The sequence below is a fragment of the Bacillus rossius genome, chromosome 14, assembly GCF_032445375.1.
Source record: "Bacillus rossius redtenbacheri isolate Brsri chromosome 14, Brsri_v3, whole genome shotgun sequence".
In the NCBI taxonomy this organism is placed as follows: Eukaryota; Metazoa; Arthropoda; class Insecta; order Phasmatodea; family Bacillidae; genus Bacillus; species Bacillus rossius.
This window is the reverse complement of record NC_086341.1, coordinates 41,343,492-41,358,552: the sequence shown is the minus strand read 5'-3', so window position 1 is coordinate 41,358,552 and position 15,061 is coordinate 41,343,492. Positions and strand designations below refer to the sequence as shown.

General features: G+C 45.5%; 1 protein-coding gene across 1 annotated transcript; it reads right to left on the bottom strand.

Annotated features, from left to right (window-relative positions):
- Window positions 1–321: 321 nt before the first annotated feature.
- On the bottom strand, window positions 322–5,451 carry LOC134538784 (basic proline-rich protein-like). The gene is made up of 2 exons (XM_063380275.1): window positions 5,448–5,451; window positions 322–1,559 (listed from the first exon to the last, which is right to left on the bottom strand). The coding sequence occupies exons 1-2, from the start codon at window positions 5,449–5,451 to the stop codon at window positions 322–324; spliced, it is 1,242 nt and encodes a 413-aa protein (XP_063236345.1).
- Between the last annotated feature and the right edge of the window lie 9,610 nt (window positions 5,452–15,061).

Below are 15,061 nucleotides of genomic sequence, written 5' to 3'. Positions count from 1 at the left end.
TTAGCAGCTAACGGGAGATCTCCCCCTTCATCCTCAGCCAGCTGATGTAGTGTGCGTAGAGCCAGGTAGGGAGCCGAACAAATGCCATATGTAACAATATTCAGTTTGTATGTCTGTACTGGTTGATCCTCACTTGTTCGCCACAGGATACATTGATAATTTCTGTGGTCGGGATGTACCAAAATTTGATGGTACATCTGTTTAATGTCAGCGGTAAATACAATTGTGGGAATCCGAAACTGCAGCAATACATTCACAATGTCACATTGGAGCTTAGGTCCGGTTAACAATTTGTCGTTGAGCGAATGTCCTGAGTTGGTCTTAGCAGACTGGCTGGGTGGGCGGTGGCCGGGTGGCGGGGGCTGGGTGGGCGGTGGCCAGGTGGTGGTGGCCGGGTGGTGGGGGCTGGGTGGGGGGCGGCCGGGTGGTGGTGGCCGGGTGGCGGGGGCTGGGTGGGTGTTGGCCGGGTGGCGGGGGCTGGGTGGGTGGTGGCCGGGTGGCGGGGGCTGGGTGGGCGGTGGCCGGGTGGTGGTGGCTGGGTGGGCGGTGGCCGGGTGGCGGGGGCTGGGTGGGGGGCGGCCGGGTGGTGGCCGGGTGGCGGGGGCTGGGTGGGTGGTGGCCGGGTGGCGGGGGCTGGGTGGGCGGTGGCCGGGTGGTGGTGGCCGGGTGGTGGGGGCTGGGTGGGCGGTGGCCGGGTGGTGGGGGCTGGGTGGGGGGCGGCCGGGTGGTGGTGGCCGGGTGGTGGGGGCTGGGTGGGTGGTGGCCGGGTGGTGGTGGCCGGGTTGGCGGTGGCCGGGTGGGTGGGGGCTGGGTGGTGGTGGCCAGGTGGGCGGGGGCCGGGTGGTGGTGGCCGGGTGGCGGGGGCCGGGTGGTGGTGGCCGGGTGGTGGGGGCTGGGTGGCGGGGGCTGGGTGGGTGGTGGCCGGGTGGTGGTGGCCGGGTTGGCGGTGGCCGGGTGGGCGGGGGCTGGGTGGTGGTGGCCAGGTGGGCGGGGGCCGGGTGGTGGTGGCCGGGTGGCGGGGGCTGGGTGGGCGGTGGCCGCGTGGCGGGGGCTGGGTGGTGGTGGCCAGGTGGGCGGGGGCCGGGTGGTGGTGGCCGGGTGGCGGGGGTTGGGTGGGTGGTGGCCGGGTGGCGGGGGCTGGGTGGGTGGTGGCCGGGTGGCGGGGGCTGGGTGGGCGGTGGCCGGGTGGCGGGGGCTGGGTGGGTGGTGGCCGGGTGGCAGGGACTGGGTGGGTGGTGGCCGGGTGGCGGGGGCTGGGTGGGCGGTGGCCGGGTGGCGGGGGCCGGGTGGGCGGTGGCCGGGTGGTGGGGGCTGGGTGGGTGGTGGCCGGGTGGCGGGGGCTGGGTGGGCGGTGGCCGGGTGGCGGGGGCTGGGTGGGCGGTGGCCGGGTGGCGGGGGCTGGGTGGGTGGTGGCCGGGTGGCGGGGGCTGGGTGGGTGGTGGCCGGGTGGCGGGGGCTGGGTGGGTGGTGGCCGGGTGGCGGGGGCTGGGTGGGTGGTGGCCGGGTTGCGGGAGCTGGGTAGGCGGTGGCCGGGTGGTGGTGGCTGGGTGGGTGGCGGCCTGGTGGGTGGTGGCCAGGTGGGCGGGGGCTGGGTGGGCGGTTGCCGGGTGGGTGGTGGCTGGGTTGGAGGTTGCTGGGTGGGCGGGGGCCGGGTGGCGGTGTCCGTGTGGCGGTGGCCGGGTGGCGGTGGCCGTGTAGATAATTTTGAAATGCCAGGTAAAATTAATTAATATTTTCTGAGAGAAATTCAAACCATTTCTTGTAGTAGGCAGTGGCATTGCATTTAAACCTAATAGAGTCAGTTCTGCATTAAATTAAGTTCTTTTTATTTGTACAACCCAGAAATGTTAAAAATGTAACAGTGGCAGCTAATAAAGTAAAAAGTATGCGCTGTATAATAACGCGAAAGTTAAACAATTGAAAAAGTCTAGAAGTTTATCTGTAATTACTGTAAATTTAAAATCTTACAGGTTTTTCGTCACATCCTGTGTCGGTGCTGTTTGCACGTTCCGGTGTGGCTGTGGCCACGTGACTGGTACTGCCCCCAAGCACTCTCACGTGTCTACCCATGATGCTTCTGCCCTCCCACCCATTCGGTGGATGTACAAGGGCAACATTAACAGTTTGAGTACTGGAAGAGGGATTACTAAGTGGTTTAAACAAGCCAACGGAGTGAAGCAGAGTAGTGCATTGTTCGCATTGTTATTTATCATAGTGATGGAGAGAATAATGAAAGTGTGTGGAAGATAAGATTTGAGAAGGAAAGATAATGGCTGTGCTATTTACTAATGATTTGGGGAAAAAAAGGAAGATGAAGTGCAAGAGCAGTTAAAGGCATGGAGTGAGGAAATGTGGAATGCGATTAAGCACTGAAGAGAGTGAAATGATGGGCATGACGAGGATCAAAAATGAGTTAATACAGGTAGAATCCTTCAAGTATCTAGGAAGTGTTTTGGAGGAAGGGGACAAAAATGAGGAAACTGTAAGATTAGGACAAGGGGATGCACTCTACAGGTGCGCAAGAGATTTGGTATGGCAGAGGGAGGTGCCATTAAATTGCAAATGAGTGTTGTACAATACCTACTTTGTGCCCATAGTAACTAGTGGAGCAGAGACTTGGACTGTAGATAAGAGACAGGGTTTTCTCGGGGTATCTCCTATTTACCCTGAGGATTGTGCCGTACCTCGAAAAACCCCACAAAGCGATTTGTGTTGAGGAAGGTAGTGAGCCTCTTTTGTGGTCGGACAATACCCCCCCTCAACGTGGGCCGAAGGGTGGCAATGCTCTGAGGCAATAACCCGGCAGGTCCTTGGCATTTCTTCCTGGACCGAGGAAGCACTACTAGCTTCGCCGCCATAAGCACCTCAGACGGCTAAGAGGGCATAGGCCGTGTGGGATACTAATCCCCCCGCCGGGAGGCGGAGGCCTATATAAATAAAGGAGATAATCGGCACGACTGAAGGGAATCAAGAAGCTAAGATGGCGACTAGTAAGGGAATGTGGTATGAGGACCTCATGGAGGCTCCCACCAACCCAATCGAAGGAGACTGGAGCGAGCGAAGGGCGGCGCTCGGACGTATTCTAAACGAAAGAAGTTTGGAATTGAGCAAGATGCTCTACTGGATTGACAAATTACTTGACCCCAAGACAAACTGGGGAAGTCTGCCAGCTCCTAACCTGGCAGAAAAGAGATGGATAATGGCCATTTATCCTGTGGTATTCGGACAGGATGTGGCAATAACCAAGATGGTTATAACAGATCTAATGGCAAAAAAGGAAAAAACTATAACAGAAAAAAATGATGGCAATGATGATGTCTCGGAAATGGTAATCCTGAGCAAGGCGGAAATCCTGCTGAGGGAAATAACCACATATACCACCGAGGACATTTCCAAAGTGAATAAATCAGCGGCAAACTTCATCCTGCCGAGAATTGTGCAACTGAAGGGTCTGCTTGACAGGTCCCTACTGGAGAACGCTCGTCTCAGAGGCCAACTCGAGACTAAAGAAAAGAAGGTGCCAGCTGTGGCTCAATTGCAGCCCTCCTTTGCGGCTGTACTGAAAAAAGGAACGGATGTAACCTCACAAGAACAATGGAAAACAGTTCGGCCTCGGAAACAACTGATAATTGCGTATCCTGTGGATGAGGCGCAGAACAGTGAGGAGACGAAAACCAAGCTAATGAAAAATGTAGATACCATCAAGGACCAACTGCACGTGAAGGGACTACGAAAAATCGCAAAGGGAGGTGTTGTAATTGAGGCGGAAGATGCTGGCTCAATTGAAAAGATAAAAAATGCAGAGAGATTAAAAGCCCTGGGTCTTAGGTTTGAAACCCCAAAGGGCAGAGGACCAAAGGTTATCATATATGATGTCCCTAGAGACCTGGACAGGGACGATCTGATTGAGTCAATACACACGCAGAACTTTAAGGAGGCCGATATAAGTAAGGAAATGTTTATCCGTGAGTCGACCATCAGACTCAGAAAAGGGCCTAAAGACAATAAAGAAAAGGTCCACATTGTCCTTGAGGTGAACTCCAAGATAAGGAATCTACTCATGGACAAAGAAAGGATTTACATTGGATTTTCATCCTTTAGAGTGAAGGACTACATTGTGGCAACAAGGTGTTATAAATGCCAAGCTTACGGCCACACAGCAGCCAAGTGCCGTGGACAATTAGTCTGCTCTGCATGTGGAGATCCTGGGCATAAATTTGCTGAGTGCAAGGAGAAGGATAAAGGAGAAAAGTGCGCTAATTGCAAAAAGGCCAAAAGGGAGCATAACCATCGTGTTGACTCATTTGACTGCCCCGAGTACCAGAAAGCCCTGTCCAGGGAACTCGACAGGACCAATTATGAGTAATGTATGCATTTTGCTCAGAGTCGGACAAATAAACCTCCAGAGGTCTGCTGTCGCCTCTACTGAACTTGTAAGGTATGCAAAGGAAAAGGAACTGGACATTGTGTTCATCCAGGAGCCCTATACGGTAAGAGGGAAAGTGCTGGAAATTCCTTAATGGCTCTATACGGTTGGGGACTCCCCATAAGCAGCAATATGGGTAAGAAATCCAAAATTGGATATCTTACTACTACCAAAAATAAGTAATGAACATCATATCTGCATAAAAGTTGAAGTGAAGCCATGGAATATGATACTTGTGTCCTCGTACTTTCAGTTCTCGGACGATACGGAGATACATCTGAGGCACTGGGATAACATCCTTGAATTCGCAAGTAATGAAAGGATAATCATAGGCGCTGATGTAAACGCAAAGTCAGAAATGTGGGGATCACATTTTAATGACAATAAAGGAGATCTTGTATCGCAATACATAACAGCCAAAGATCTCTGGACAGTTAATGTCCCAGGCACAATGGCAACATACATCTCGCCTGCATGTAATAGCGAATCATTCCTGGATGTCACAGTAACTGATCACAAAACGAGAGATCATATTGTGAACTAGACTGTACTGGACGAAATCACAAGCGATCATAGATTAATAACATACGAGATACATGGCAGAAAAGAACCGCAAGTATTCAACATGGAAAATGTTCGTTACGGCTGCAACAGAGTCAATTGGAAGAGGTTCGATGAAGATCTATTGACTCTGCTGGGTGAATACAATGTTCAGAAAACAGGCAACCCTGAACAAGATTCGGTCAAATTAAGGGAACAGATAATTAAAATATGCGACAAGCATATGGAGAAACTGAAAAACAAAGAAAGAGGCGGACATGGTTGGTGGAACGGGGAACTCGAAGGAATGAGAAAAACTGTTAAAGGATTAAGGAAGAAAATGAAGGCACAGAGAGATCCTGTAACAAGAATGGAATATTTTCTTGAATACCGCCAAAAAAGGAAACAGTATACTAAGGCAGTTAAAAGAGCAAAACGCTGTTCATGGCAACAATTAGTCAGTGAAAAAGGGAACACTGACCCATGGGGCCTGGTGTATAAAATGTGTGCTGGTAAGATTAAAAGTCCGATTGAGCTACCGGGACTTATCATAAATGGGATACAAACAGCCTCCATCCAAGAGAATTTGGAAATCATAGTCAATGGGTTACTACCTGATGACGATCCGTTGCAAGACACCTTTGAGCAAAAAAACACAAGGAAAGAGGCAGAAGAACTACCAGACACATTAGATACACCACAATTCACAATTGAGGAACTAAAGTGGATTGCTAAACAACTAAAGCCCAAAAAGGCCCCTGGCCATGATCAAATCACGACTGAGATAATTTGGCGAGTATTTGACAGATTAAAAATAGTTCTTCTTGAACTATACAATAATGCATTGGAAAGGGGAATCTTTCCAAAAGAATGGAAAACAGGAATCTTAAAAATTCTCTACAAAGGAAATGGGAAAGATCCTGGAGAATTGAGCTCTTACCGACCGCTGACCATGCTCCCGATTCTGGGCAAAATGTATGAAAAGCTACTATACATTAGATTGAATGACTACCTGATGACCGTCCACGGTATCAGTGAACGCCAATATGGATTTAGAAAAGGAAAGAGCACGGAACTTGCAATACTGGATGTAATAAGGGAAGTCAATAGCAGTGACGCACAGTATGTACTTGCAGTCACAATTGATATTGCTGGTGCATTTGACAATGCTTGGTGGCCTCAAGTCCTGAGGAGACTAAAAGAGCTTGGTTGTCCAAGAAACATCTACAAGGCTATAATGGCATTCTTTGATAATCGTACCTGTCGATGTATCATCGGACAAAACAGCTATGAGAAGGTGTTAACAAAAGGGTGTCCCCAGGGTTCGGTTCTAGGACCGCTTCTATGGAACATCCTTTTTGATGAAATACTCAATACAAAAATGCCAGAAGGATGTTATGTTTACGGGTACGCTGATGATGGACTGCTCCTAATACCAGGCAACTCTAGAAGGACTCTAGAAGAGAAGGCAGAGGAGGCATTAAGCATTGTTAGTACGTGGACAAGTAAATGTAAACTCAAAATTGCACCACATAAAATGGAGGCCATAATGTTGAAAGGCTCCCTAAGCACGGCAAGACCACCAGTCGTCAGATACCAAGGCAGACCAGTTAAAGCAGTTACGGCGCTCAAGTACCTTGGCGTTCACATAGATACACGTGGACGGTATACTACGCACATAAAAAAGACAAGTGACAAGGCCATGTTGCTATTCCATAAGCTGCGAGCTGTAGCACCCGCCAACTGGGGCCTTATATTTGAAACTCTGAGAACGATCTATGCTGGAGTGTTCCTAGGAGTAGTTTGCTATGCTGCAGCTACATGGTATTATGAGGCAGAACTTGCACATAGAAAAAAGGGTACTAGAAGGGGCACAGAGAGCAGCCCTACTAACCATGACCAAGGCCTATCGTACCACTTCTACGGAAGCACTGCAAGTTGTGGCAGGAATAATACCTATAGATCTCAAAGTTAAAGAAAGAGGTCAACTGGCTCTGCTAGCTGCAAGAGAGGTAATAACAAAAGAAGCTGTGTTGGTGCGCAGTATGGATGGAGGGAGGATGATTAACTTTCCAAATATGGAAATCGTGGATCGACATCTCCTCGCAAGGAATAACATCCCCTTGGACTTGGACGAGCTGAGATCCCTACTGCGCACCAACTTTGAAAGACTCGGAATTTCCATCGATTTCGAGGAAATTAAAAAGCAAGCTGCAATGACCTATGGTCGTTTCGTGTTCGACCATACGAAGCCATTTTATGAATATAAATTGGTCAAAAGACAATAAGGCTTGCAGCAGACCAGCTTACCAAAAACACGAACATGGACGTGACAAGTACAACCGAGGAGAGACCAAGTAGAAGAAAAACAGTAGAGATAGAGATTTTAAGATTGGACACCATTTTAAAAGAATTTTAGATCAAAACGAAAATATTGGATGTTTTAAGCAAAGACTTGAGATATTTTTTCGGATGCTCATCAAGATCCAGAGGATTTTTATATCTCAGACCAAAATTTTTATAATGGACAAAATTTTAACTGGATTGACAAAAGAAGACGGAACAAGAACGAACAGGAAGGGAACAAGAAAGCAGGTGATGGAGTGGGCTGAAGAATCAGCAAGAAGGAGAAGAGTGGCAAAGGACAGCAGTCAAAGAAGGCAAAGACAGAAAACCCAGAAAGGTAGTGGGATCGGTGCCCTTGCATGTTCATTGCCCCGGGTACTGGCAACCGTCCCGGAGCAATGGCATACAAGAGATCCCACGCGGAATGACTGAAGAGTTTTAACATCAGCCGTCGTGTTTTAAAATCTGCATGGATGCATTTGACAAAGTATATTATAAAATTGACAAAGCTATATTCTGGCTGCAGGCACGGCGGCTCAAACAGAATGGATAAGTTGTTTCTGGTTGAGGCAAACGAATGGTGCTAAACCATTCAAATCATGGCATATGAACATCTGAGGCCAAACATCCTGATGCCATTAAGACTAGGTGACATCAGGATGAAAAGAAGAAAAGTTAGTGCTCCTGGAATACCCTCACGGGTTCAGTCCTAGGAGGTGGAGGTGGTGAGGCTAGGCCGGGCTTCGGCCCGAAACAACTTGTAGATAAGAGAGAAAGGCTCAGGATCAGGATTGGAGTAGGAAACGTGGTAGTAGTGGTCCTCCTACGCTTGGAGAACATTCTGAGGGGTCCCCGCCCTGTTGACGAGTGGTAGTGTTGAGCTACTTAAGCTCGGGTACTAGCCTGCTGAGCTAGGAGAGGTTGGGTAGGCCTCAGCTGGATCACGAGTAACTGGGTGACCGAGGGGTCCCAGGGATGTGAGAGGTGTGGTTTCGTGTCGGTGCTGCTCAGATCCCACAGAGGGGGCTGGCTCTGCAGGAGGTCTGTGGGTTCACGGCGGAGCTGGGGGGCCGAAGTTGGGATGGGTCTCCTCAACCTCTCGACCTAGCCGTGCGCTCACCAGTAACATGCCGCGATTGGAAATAGCGAATCTATTTCCCGGTTCCCGGAACCCATGTTGGACACTGGTAACAGTGTCAGGCATGTAAAAGATCCATCTTTTCTTCTAGCCAGGACTATGCCCTATCCGGGATCAGTTGCCTCGGGGAGATTTGGTATTTTTATGCGGTGTGAACCTACTGATGTGTAGACAAGAGAGATGCTGGGAAGATCAGCACAATAGGAATGAAGTTTATGAGTACGTTGTCAAGTACGAGGCGAGACATGTTCAGGAATGAGATAGTGCAAGCAAGAGCAGGAGTACAGGACCTGAAGAACATCACTGAAAAAGCAAGAATGAAATGTCCAGAGAATAGGTAAAGAGAGACTGCCTAGGAAAATTATGACATTGAAGTACACAGGAAGAAGACCCCAAGGATTACCAAGGCAGAGATGAGAAGAGCAGATGGTTAAAGGAATGCAGGAGAGAGGTGAAGACTAGAATAAAGTGGAGAATGAGGAAGGGAGGCATTTTACTTGACAGCTCTGGCCAAGGGCTGGAAATGATGATGATGACTGATTCAATTACCAATTTTTTTTTTTAACGATACAACGATTCAATATTTCTTGTTAATAATCACTGCGCAAATCTCCACAATTCAATATTTGAAAGTAATGACAGTAACTTATTGAAAGTATTTTTTTTTGGATGACAAAAAAAAAGTAAATTATTAAATAAAAATAATTGTGCATAGCACAATACACATTATTCCTACAACTAATAAACACAAAATTCAAGTATGGTCTTATATTACAGAAAAAATGGGAGTAAAAGGTGTAACAGGTAACATTTTCTGGTCGTGTGTATTGGTTTTAGAAATATCAGTAGTAAACAATTACATATACTAGAAATACAATTGTGAATATCAGTGGATACTGATACTAAATGATTACATCAGTCGATCATTAAATTTCATTCAATGTACAGACTTATTCCCTGAAAGATATACGATACACAAACGACCTTTAAACAGTAGGATGAAGCCAAGACTTGCCACACGAGTCTTGCACAGTATCTAAATCAACCATACAACATCCGCAACAACAACAACAACAACAAAAAGTTAACTGTATTGGTAACTGTATAACTGTGTACGTATATTAAAGAGTAGTACATAATTTAATAAAATAACCTAGCATTCATTCAAACAGGTGAAATCCTTAGTCGTCTGACGAAGGGTGATGGAGAAGAGGTGGAGAAAATAGCATTATGTAGAACATTATAAACCACCATCTTCTTGTTCGCCAATATAAAAAAAAAATTATATTCCCGAATGAAGGAACTATGAAAATTCCACTAAACAGTTCTCTAAATAGTAAACAAAAATGACCATCTCTAGTTTAATTTGGGGTTAAAAAAAAAAATAAAACTTATACTATACTCAAGAAGTTCTTGAGTCTGTTAAAAACAACATGGTGTTATGACTCGCTCTGAGCACTCTGGCAAGCGGCTTCGAGGCTCGCCCTGAGTCAAACACGAGGTGTCAGCAGTTTCAACACCGCCAGCGAAACAGCGACGCGAGTCGCCGAAGGCCGACCGCCGCTGCGAGAGAAAAGAGGACAACACGGAACATCGACACGGACGCGGACGGAAGAATAAAAACGACAGCCACCGTCGAGAAGGGGCTTCTTCTGGTCACCGGCGACTGGACGGCTGAAGTCGTGACGCCGGAACCACGGAGCGCCGTGTCCTCGGCCGCCGCAGTCCGTCGTCGAATTCCTGCCGCGAGCACGACCCAGCACAGCGTGGGTAAGGAACCTGCCGAGGTGTGGTAGCGAGGCTCCCCGATAATTGTCTAATTTGGTGACCGCTAACTCTATAATAGTACGTGACATTAAATCAAGTCTCTATATTGAATTGCCTTTCATTGTTAGTCTTGAGCCCCCTATCACCCTGTCTTAGAATAGTAAATAATTAAGATCATCTTTAGGTTGAATCATAACAATGGTGGAGGCGCCTTAAGTTTCCCACCTCTTGCTGCGAGCTACGAGTTTATCACCCCACCACCCACCCTTTTCTGTCATATTTTGTTTTTCGGGTGTAGCCAGACCTATCACACCTATTAAATAGACATAGTGCTTATATAAAATTTGCATGCAAACTAACCTCTTTTATGCTGCTTTGCTTATACTAACTCTAGTATTAAGAGTGTAATTTGTTAGTAATGTTAATATATGGCGAATGACGAGGGACCACGACCTATTAAAAGTTCAGCCAAGCGATTGTTTGAAACACTGTCAGCAAGCCCCGGCTCCAAGGCTAGCGCCTCGCAAGTACGGCTGAGTCAGGATACAAACACAAATGCCACACAGGATTTTAACTCGTTAGTCGCACGAGCACAGCAGCTTGTTACCACTAATCCAGAGGTGGTACAACAGTTGGATCACACAGGGAGACGTATTACTCGAGCATTCCTCAGTAAACTTGTTTCACAAGGAGTAGAACCAACACAAAACACTGACATAGAGTATGACGACGTTCTTAACCAGATAGATTCAGGAAAGTCAACTGGGGAAGACAACGGTAGGATCACTGTAGACATAAAGGACAAACACATGGAAACACACACATACGATAATAACATGGCACAGCAACCAATTAAAGTTTTCCTAGAGTCACAAATACCGATAGGTACATTCGAAGGCAAAGCGTTCGATGATATAGAAGAGTTCCTACACAATTACAATACAATTGGAGAAATCAACAGATGGACAGACCAGGACCGACTACAGCGGCTAGGACTATATCTACGAGGTACAGCCAAGAGGGCGTATGAAAACTTACAGACAGTACAGGACTCAAACAGGACGTGGCAACAGACGGTCGAAAGATTAAAAGACTTGTTTACGCCGTCAGACAAAATTAATAGACGCAGACAAGAATTGCTCTCTCGAAGACAACAGACAGACGAAAGCAGTCTCTTGCATGTAGAAAATATAGTGTACCTAGCAAAACGCTATAAGGCAGATATGAAGGATGAAGAGATTTTGGACATTTTGTGGAAGTCACTTTTACCATCTGTCGTGGACAAGTTGATTTTGCAAAACATTCATACGTTAGATGACATGAAATCATGCTTGAGAAAAATAGAAATAGGAAATAGTAGGTACAAAGACAACATTGAAAACACAACACTTAATACAGAATCATTAGAAAAAGGTCGCTGTCAAGATAGGAGAGGCCACTAGAATTGCGTTAATAGACACAGGAAGTACGCGCAGTTGCATTGCGTCTACTATCATCACCAACCAACCACTAGAACCATTGAAGGAAAAAATCACACTTGTGGGAGCCACAGAATCACTCCCGACTCCGACACACCAGGTGAAATTAAAATTTAGTATACAAGGATATTCATACACACATACATTCCTGGTAATCGAACATTTAAGTTTAGATATAATACTTGGGTGTGACTTTCTACAAAATTACAACGTGGTCCCATTTATGAAAGAAGGTATAATTGTCATGGAAACAGCAAAATCCCAGAAAATGATTCAAATAGAAATGATAAATGAAAACTTCCAAACATATGCAGGTTCGATTCAAGAATGTACTCGTAAAGTAGAGGAAATGCAGGACGAACAAGCGAAGTCACCATATGAAGGAATAAATAAAAAGTTATCTCAGCAGGAACAAGCAAAGTTACGACGACTTATTAAAGAAAACGAAGATCGCTTTGCATTTAAAATACAAGATATCACAGAAACTAAAAATTATCACATAAAAATCGAACTGACAACAGACAAACCGATCCACACAAGACCATACAGAATCGCGCCAAAAGTTAGAGAAGCTTTGATGGCACAGGTGCAGCAAATGGAGGCAGCCGGAATTATCGAGAGGTCGGACAGTGCGTACGCAGCACCATCACTGGTGATACAGAAGAAGAACGGAGGAATACGCTTCTTAACAGACTTTCGTCTCTTAAATAACTACGTCAAGAGAAAGTCATATCCTTCACCACGAACGGACGATATATTACAGACGTTACAGAACTCGCGATACATAACATCACTGGACCTATTTTCAGGATTTTACGCTATACCCGTAAGGAAGGAAGACAGACATAAGTTAGCTTTCACTATTGACAAAATAGGGTTATACCACTACAATAGAATGCCAATGGGACTTTCAAACTCACCAGGTTATTTTCAAGAATTTATTGATATTTTATTAGGACCACTGAGGTGGCACTCTGTGATAGCATACGCAGACGACATTTTTGTTATGGGAGACTCATTCGAGGAACATCTACAAAATTTACAGGATGTATTTAACAGGTTACGGCAGTTTCACGTAAAAGTCAACCCTGCAAAGTGCAAATTTGCACAGGATGAAATAAAAATATTGGGACATTGTATAACACCGAATGGAATAAAACCAGATACAGACAAGGTGGAAGCCATAAACCGTATGACTCAACCAAAAAACATTAAGCAGTTACGGTCATTTCTGGGCATGACTTCATACTTAAGGAGATACATAAAAAACTACGCAACAGTGGCAGAACCATTAATAGAGCTTACAAAAAAACAAACGAACCTCCATTGGGGGGTAAAACAGCAAACTGCTTTCCAACAGTTAAAACAGGCAGTCTCGGAAGTACCACTACTAGAAAAATTTGTTGAAAACCGAGAAACAATTTTAGCATGTGACGCATCACAAACGGCAATAGGTGCAACCTTAATGCAAAAGGATGAACGCGGAAACCGTCACATTATAGCTTACGCATCAAGGAAACTGACATCCAATGAAACTCGTTGGTCAACAACAGAACGAGAATTAGGCGCCATAAAATATTTCTGCCATCTGTTTAAGCAATATTTATATGGCAAACATTTAATTATTGAGACAGACCATGCTAGCTTGAGATACTTAAGAAGCATGGCGGAACACAATACGCGAATACAAAAATTTGCCACATCAGTTGCTGAGTTCGACTTCGAAGCAAAAATAGTGAAAGGTGCGAACAATAAAATTCCAGACGCTCTATCACGTGTGCCGACGACAGATGAGCAATACATAAATAAGCGCGTAGGAAACAAGGAATATATAGTAAGAGCATGTCACGCTCGAGGTAATTCAATTTTTCACTCTCTTGCTGACGCAATATTTCCGGAAGAAAATAAGGAAAGTGAAATACAAACAACCATTGCTAAACACATCCACAAAAACTGGAGTGATTACAAAACATTTTACGAAAACCTGGGTAGCCCTATATTGAACAAAGAAAAAATTCTACTAATAAACATGAGTAAGGACGAGGTATTAAGTGAGCCTATATTACACGCAGCCGTGGAAATTTATCAGATAAATATTAAGATAATTGATATAGAAACAGGTCAAGAGAAAACATTCGAAACTAAAATGCCTACTCACACAATAGTGCTGCTCAAACATAACAAACATAATAAACAAGTATTCGAAACAGTAGTGTTGAACTCCAGGTACGATATAGGTATTGAACGAGATGAAGATTTACTATTTTCAGTGAACGACATTGTAAACACATCACCCTTCCAAGGAGAATATAGTGAAGACCCTCATATTCAAAAATTAAAAGTAGCCCTTACAGACCCGGAACATGCGGAGGGAAAATACATCAAATTAGCTCGGCGTTATGGAATGAAAAATAATGGGGAAATATATTATAAATTAAATACACCGGGAGGAGAAATTCAACTGACATTAGTCCCTAAAAATTTTCAACGGGAAATTATACAAGCCCACCATGATGCACTTTTAGGAGGCAGCCATTTCGGCATATTTAAGACAATTGCAAAAATACGCCAGGCATATTATTGGGATACAATGAGTAAGGACGTACAAAATTATGTCAAATCATGTGAAATTTGTCAAAGAGCTAAACAAGGGCGTGAAAAACCATCGGGTCAGTTGCAACCAATTGAACCGCTACCAATATTTAAACAGTGGGCACTGGATGCCAAAGGTCCACTTACTTGTACCAGGAATGGGAACAAGTATATTCTTGTTATGACAGAATATGCGTCAAGATTTGTAGTTGCTAAGGCAGTACCAAGAATCGACGCCGAGACTTGTGCAGAATTTATCAAGGACGTTATTCTACGTTTTGGATGTCCAGACAGGCTGCTGACGGACAGAGGAACGTCATTTAATAACGAGTTAGTAACAAAACTTTTACAAAAACTGCAGATCAAGAAGCTCCAGACAACAAGTTTCAATCCCTGTTGTAATGGATTGGTGGAATCTATTAACTGTGTAATTGGAGAACAGCTGACAATATGGGCAGCTGAAGACCCCCGCGGATGGGATGAATATCTCCAATACATAATTTTTAATTATAACACGACAGTAAATTCCAGCAGTAAATACACACCCTTTTTCCTTGTACACGGGGTTGAGGCCATGCAACCATCACACGCTGTGCTTGGGAAATTTCCACGTCGGCCGGTAGATTGGGAAAAACACTTGCGTAGTGATAGAGAGCAGGCAAAAATAAATATCATGCACAGTCAAAAAACACAGGAAACCAATTTTAATAAGAAATTTAAAGTCAATACATACAAGGAAGGTGATTCCGTTTGGCTTAGACGTAAAGCTCGGCA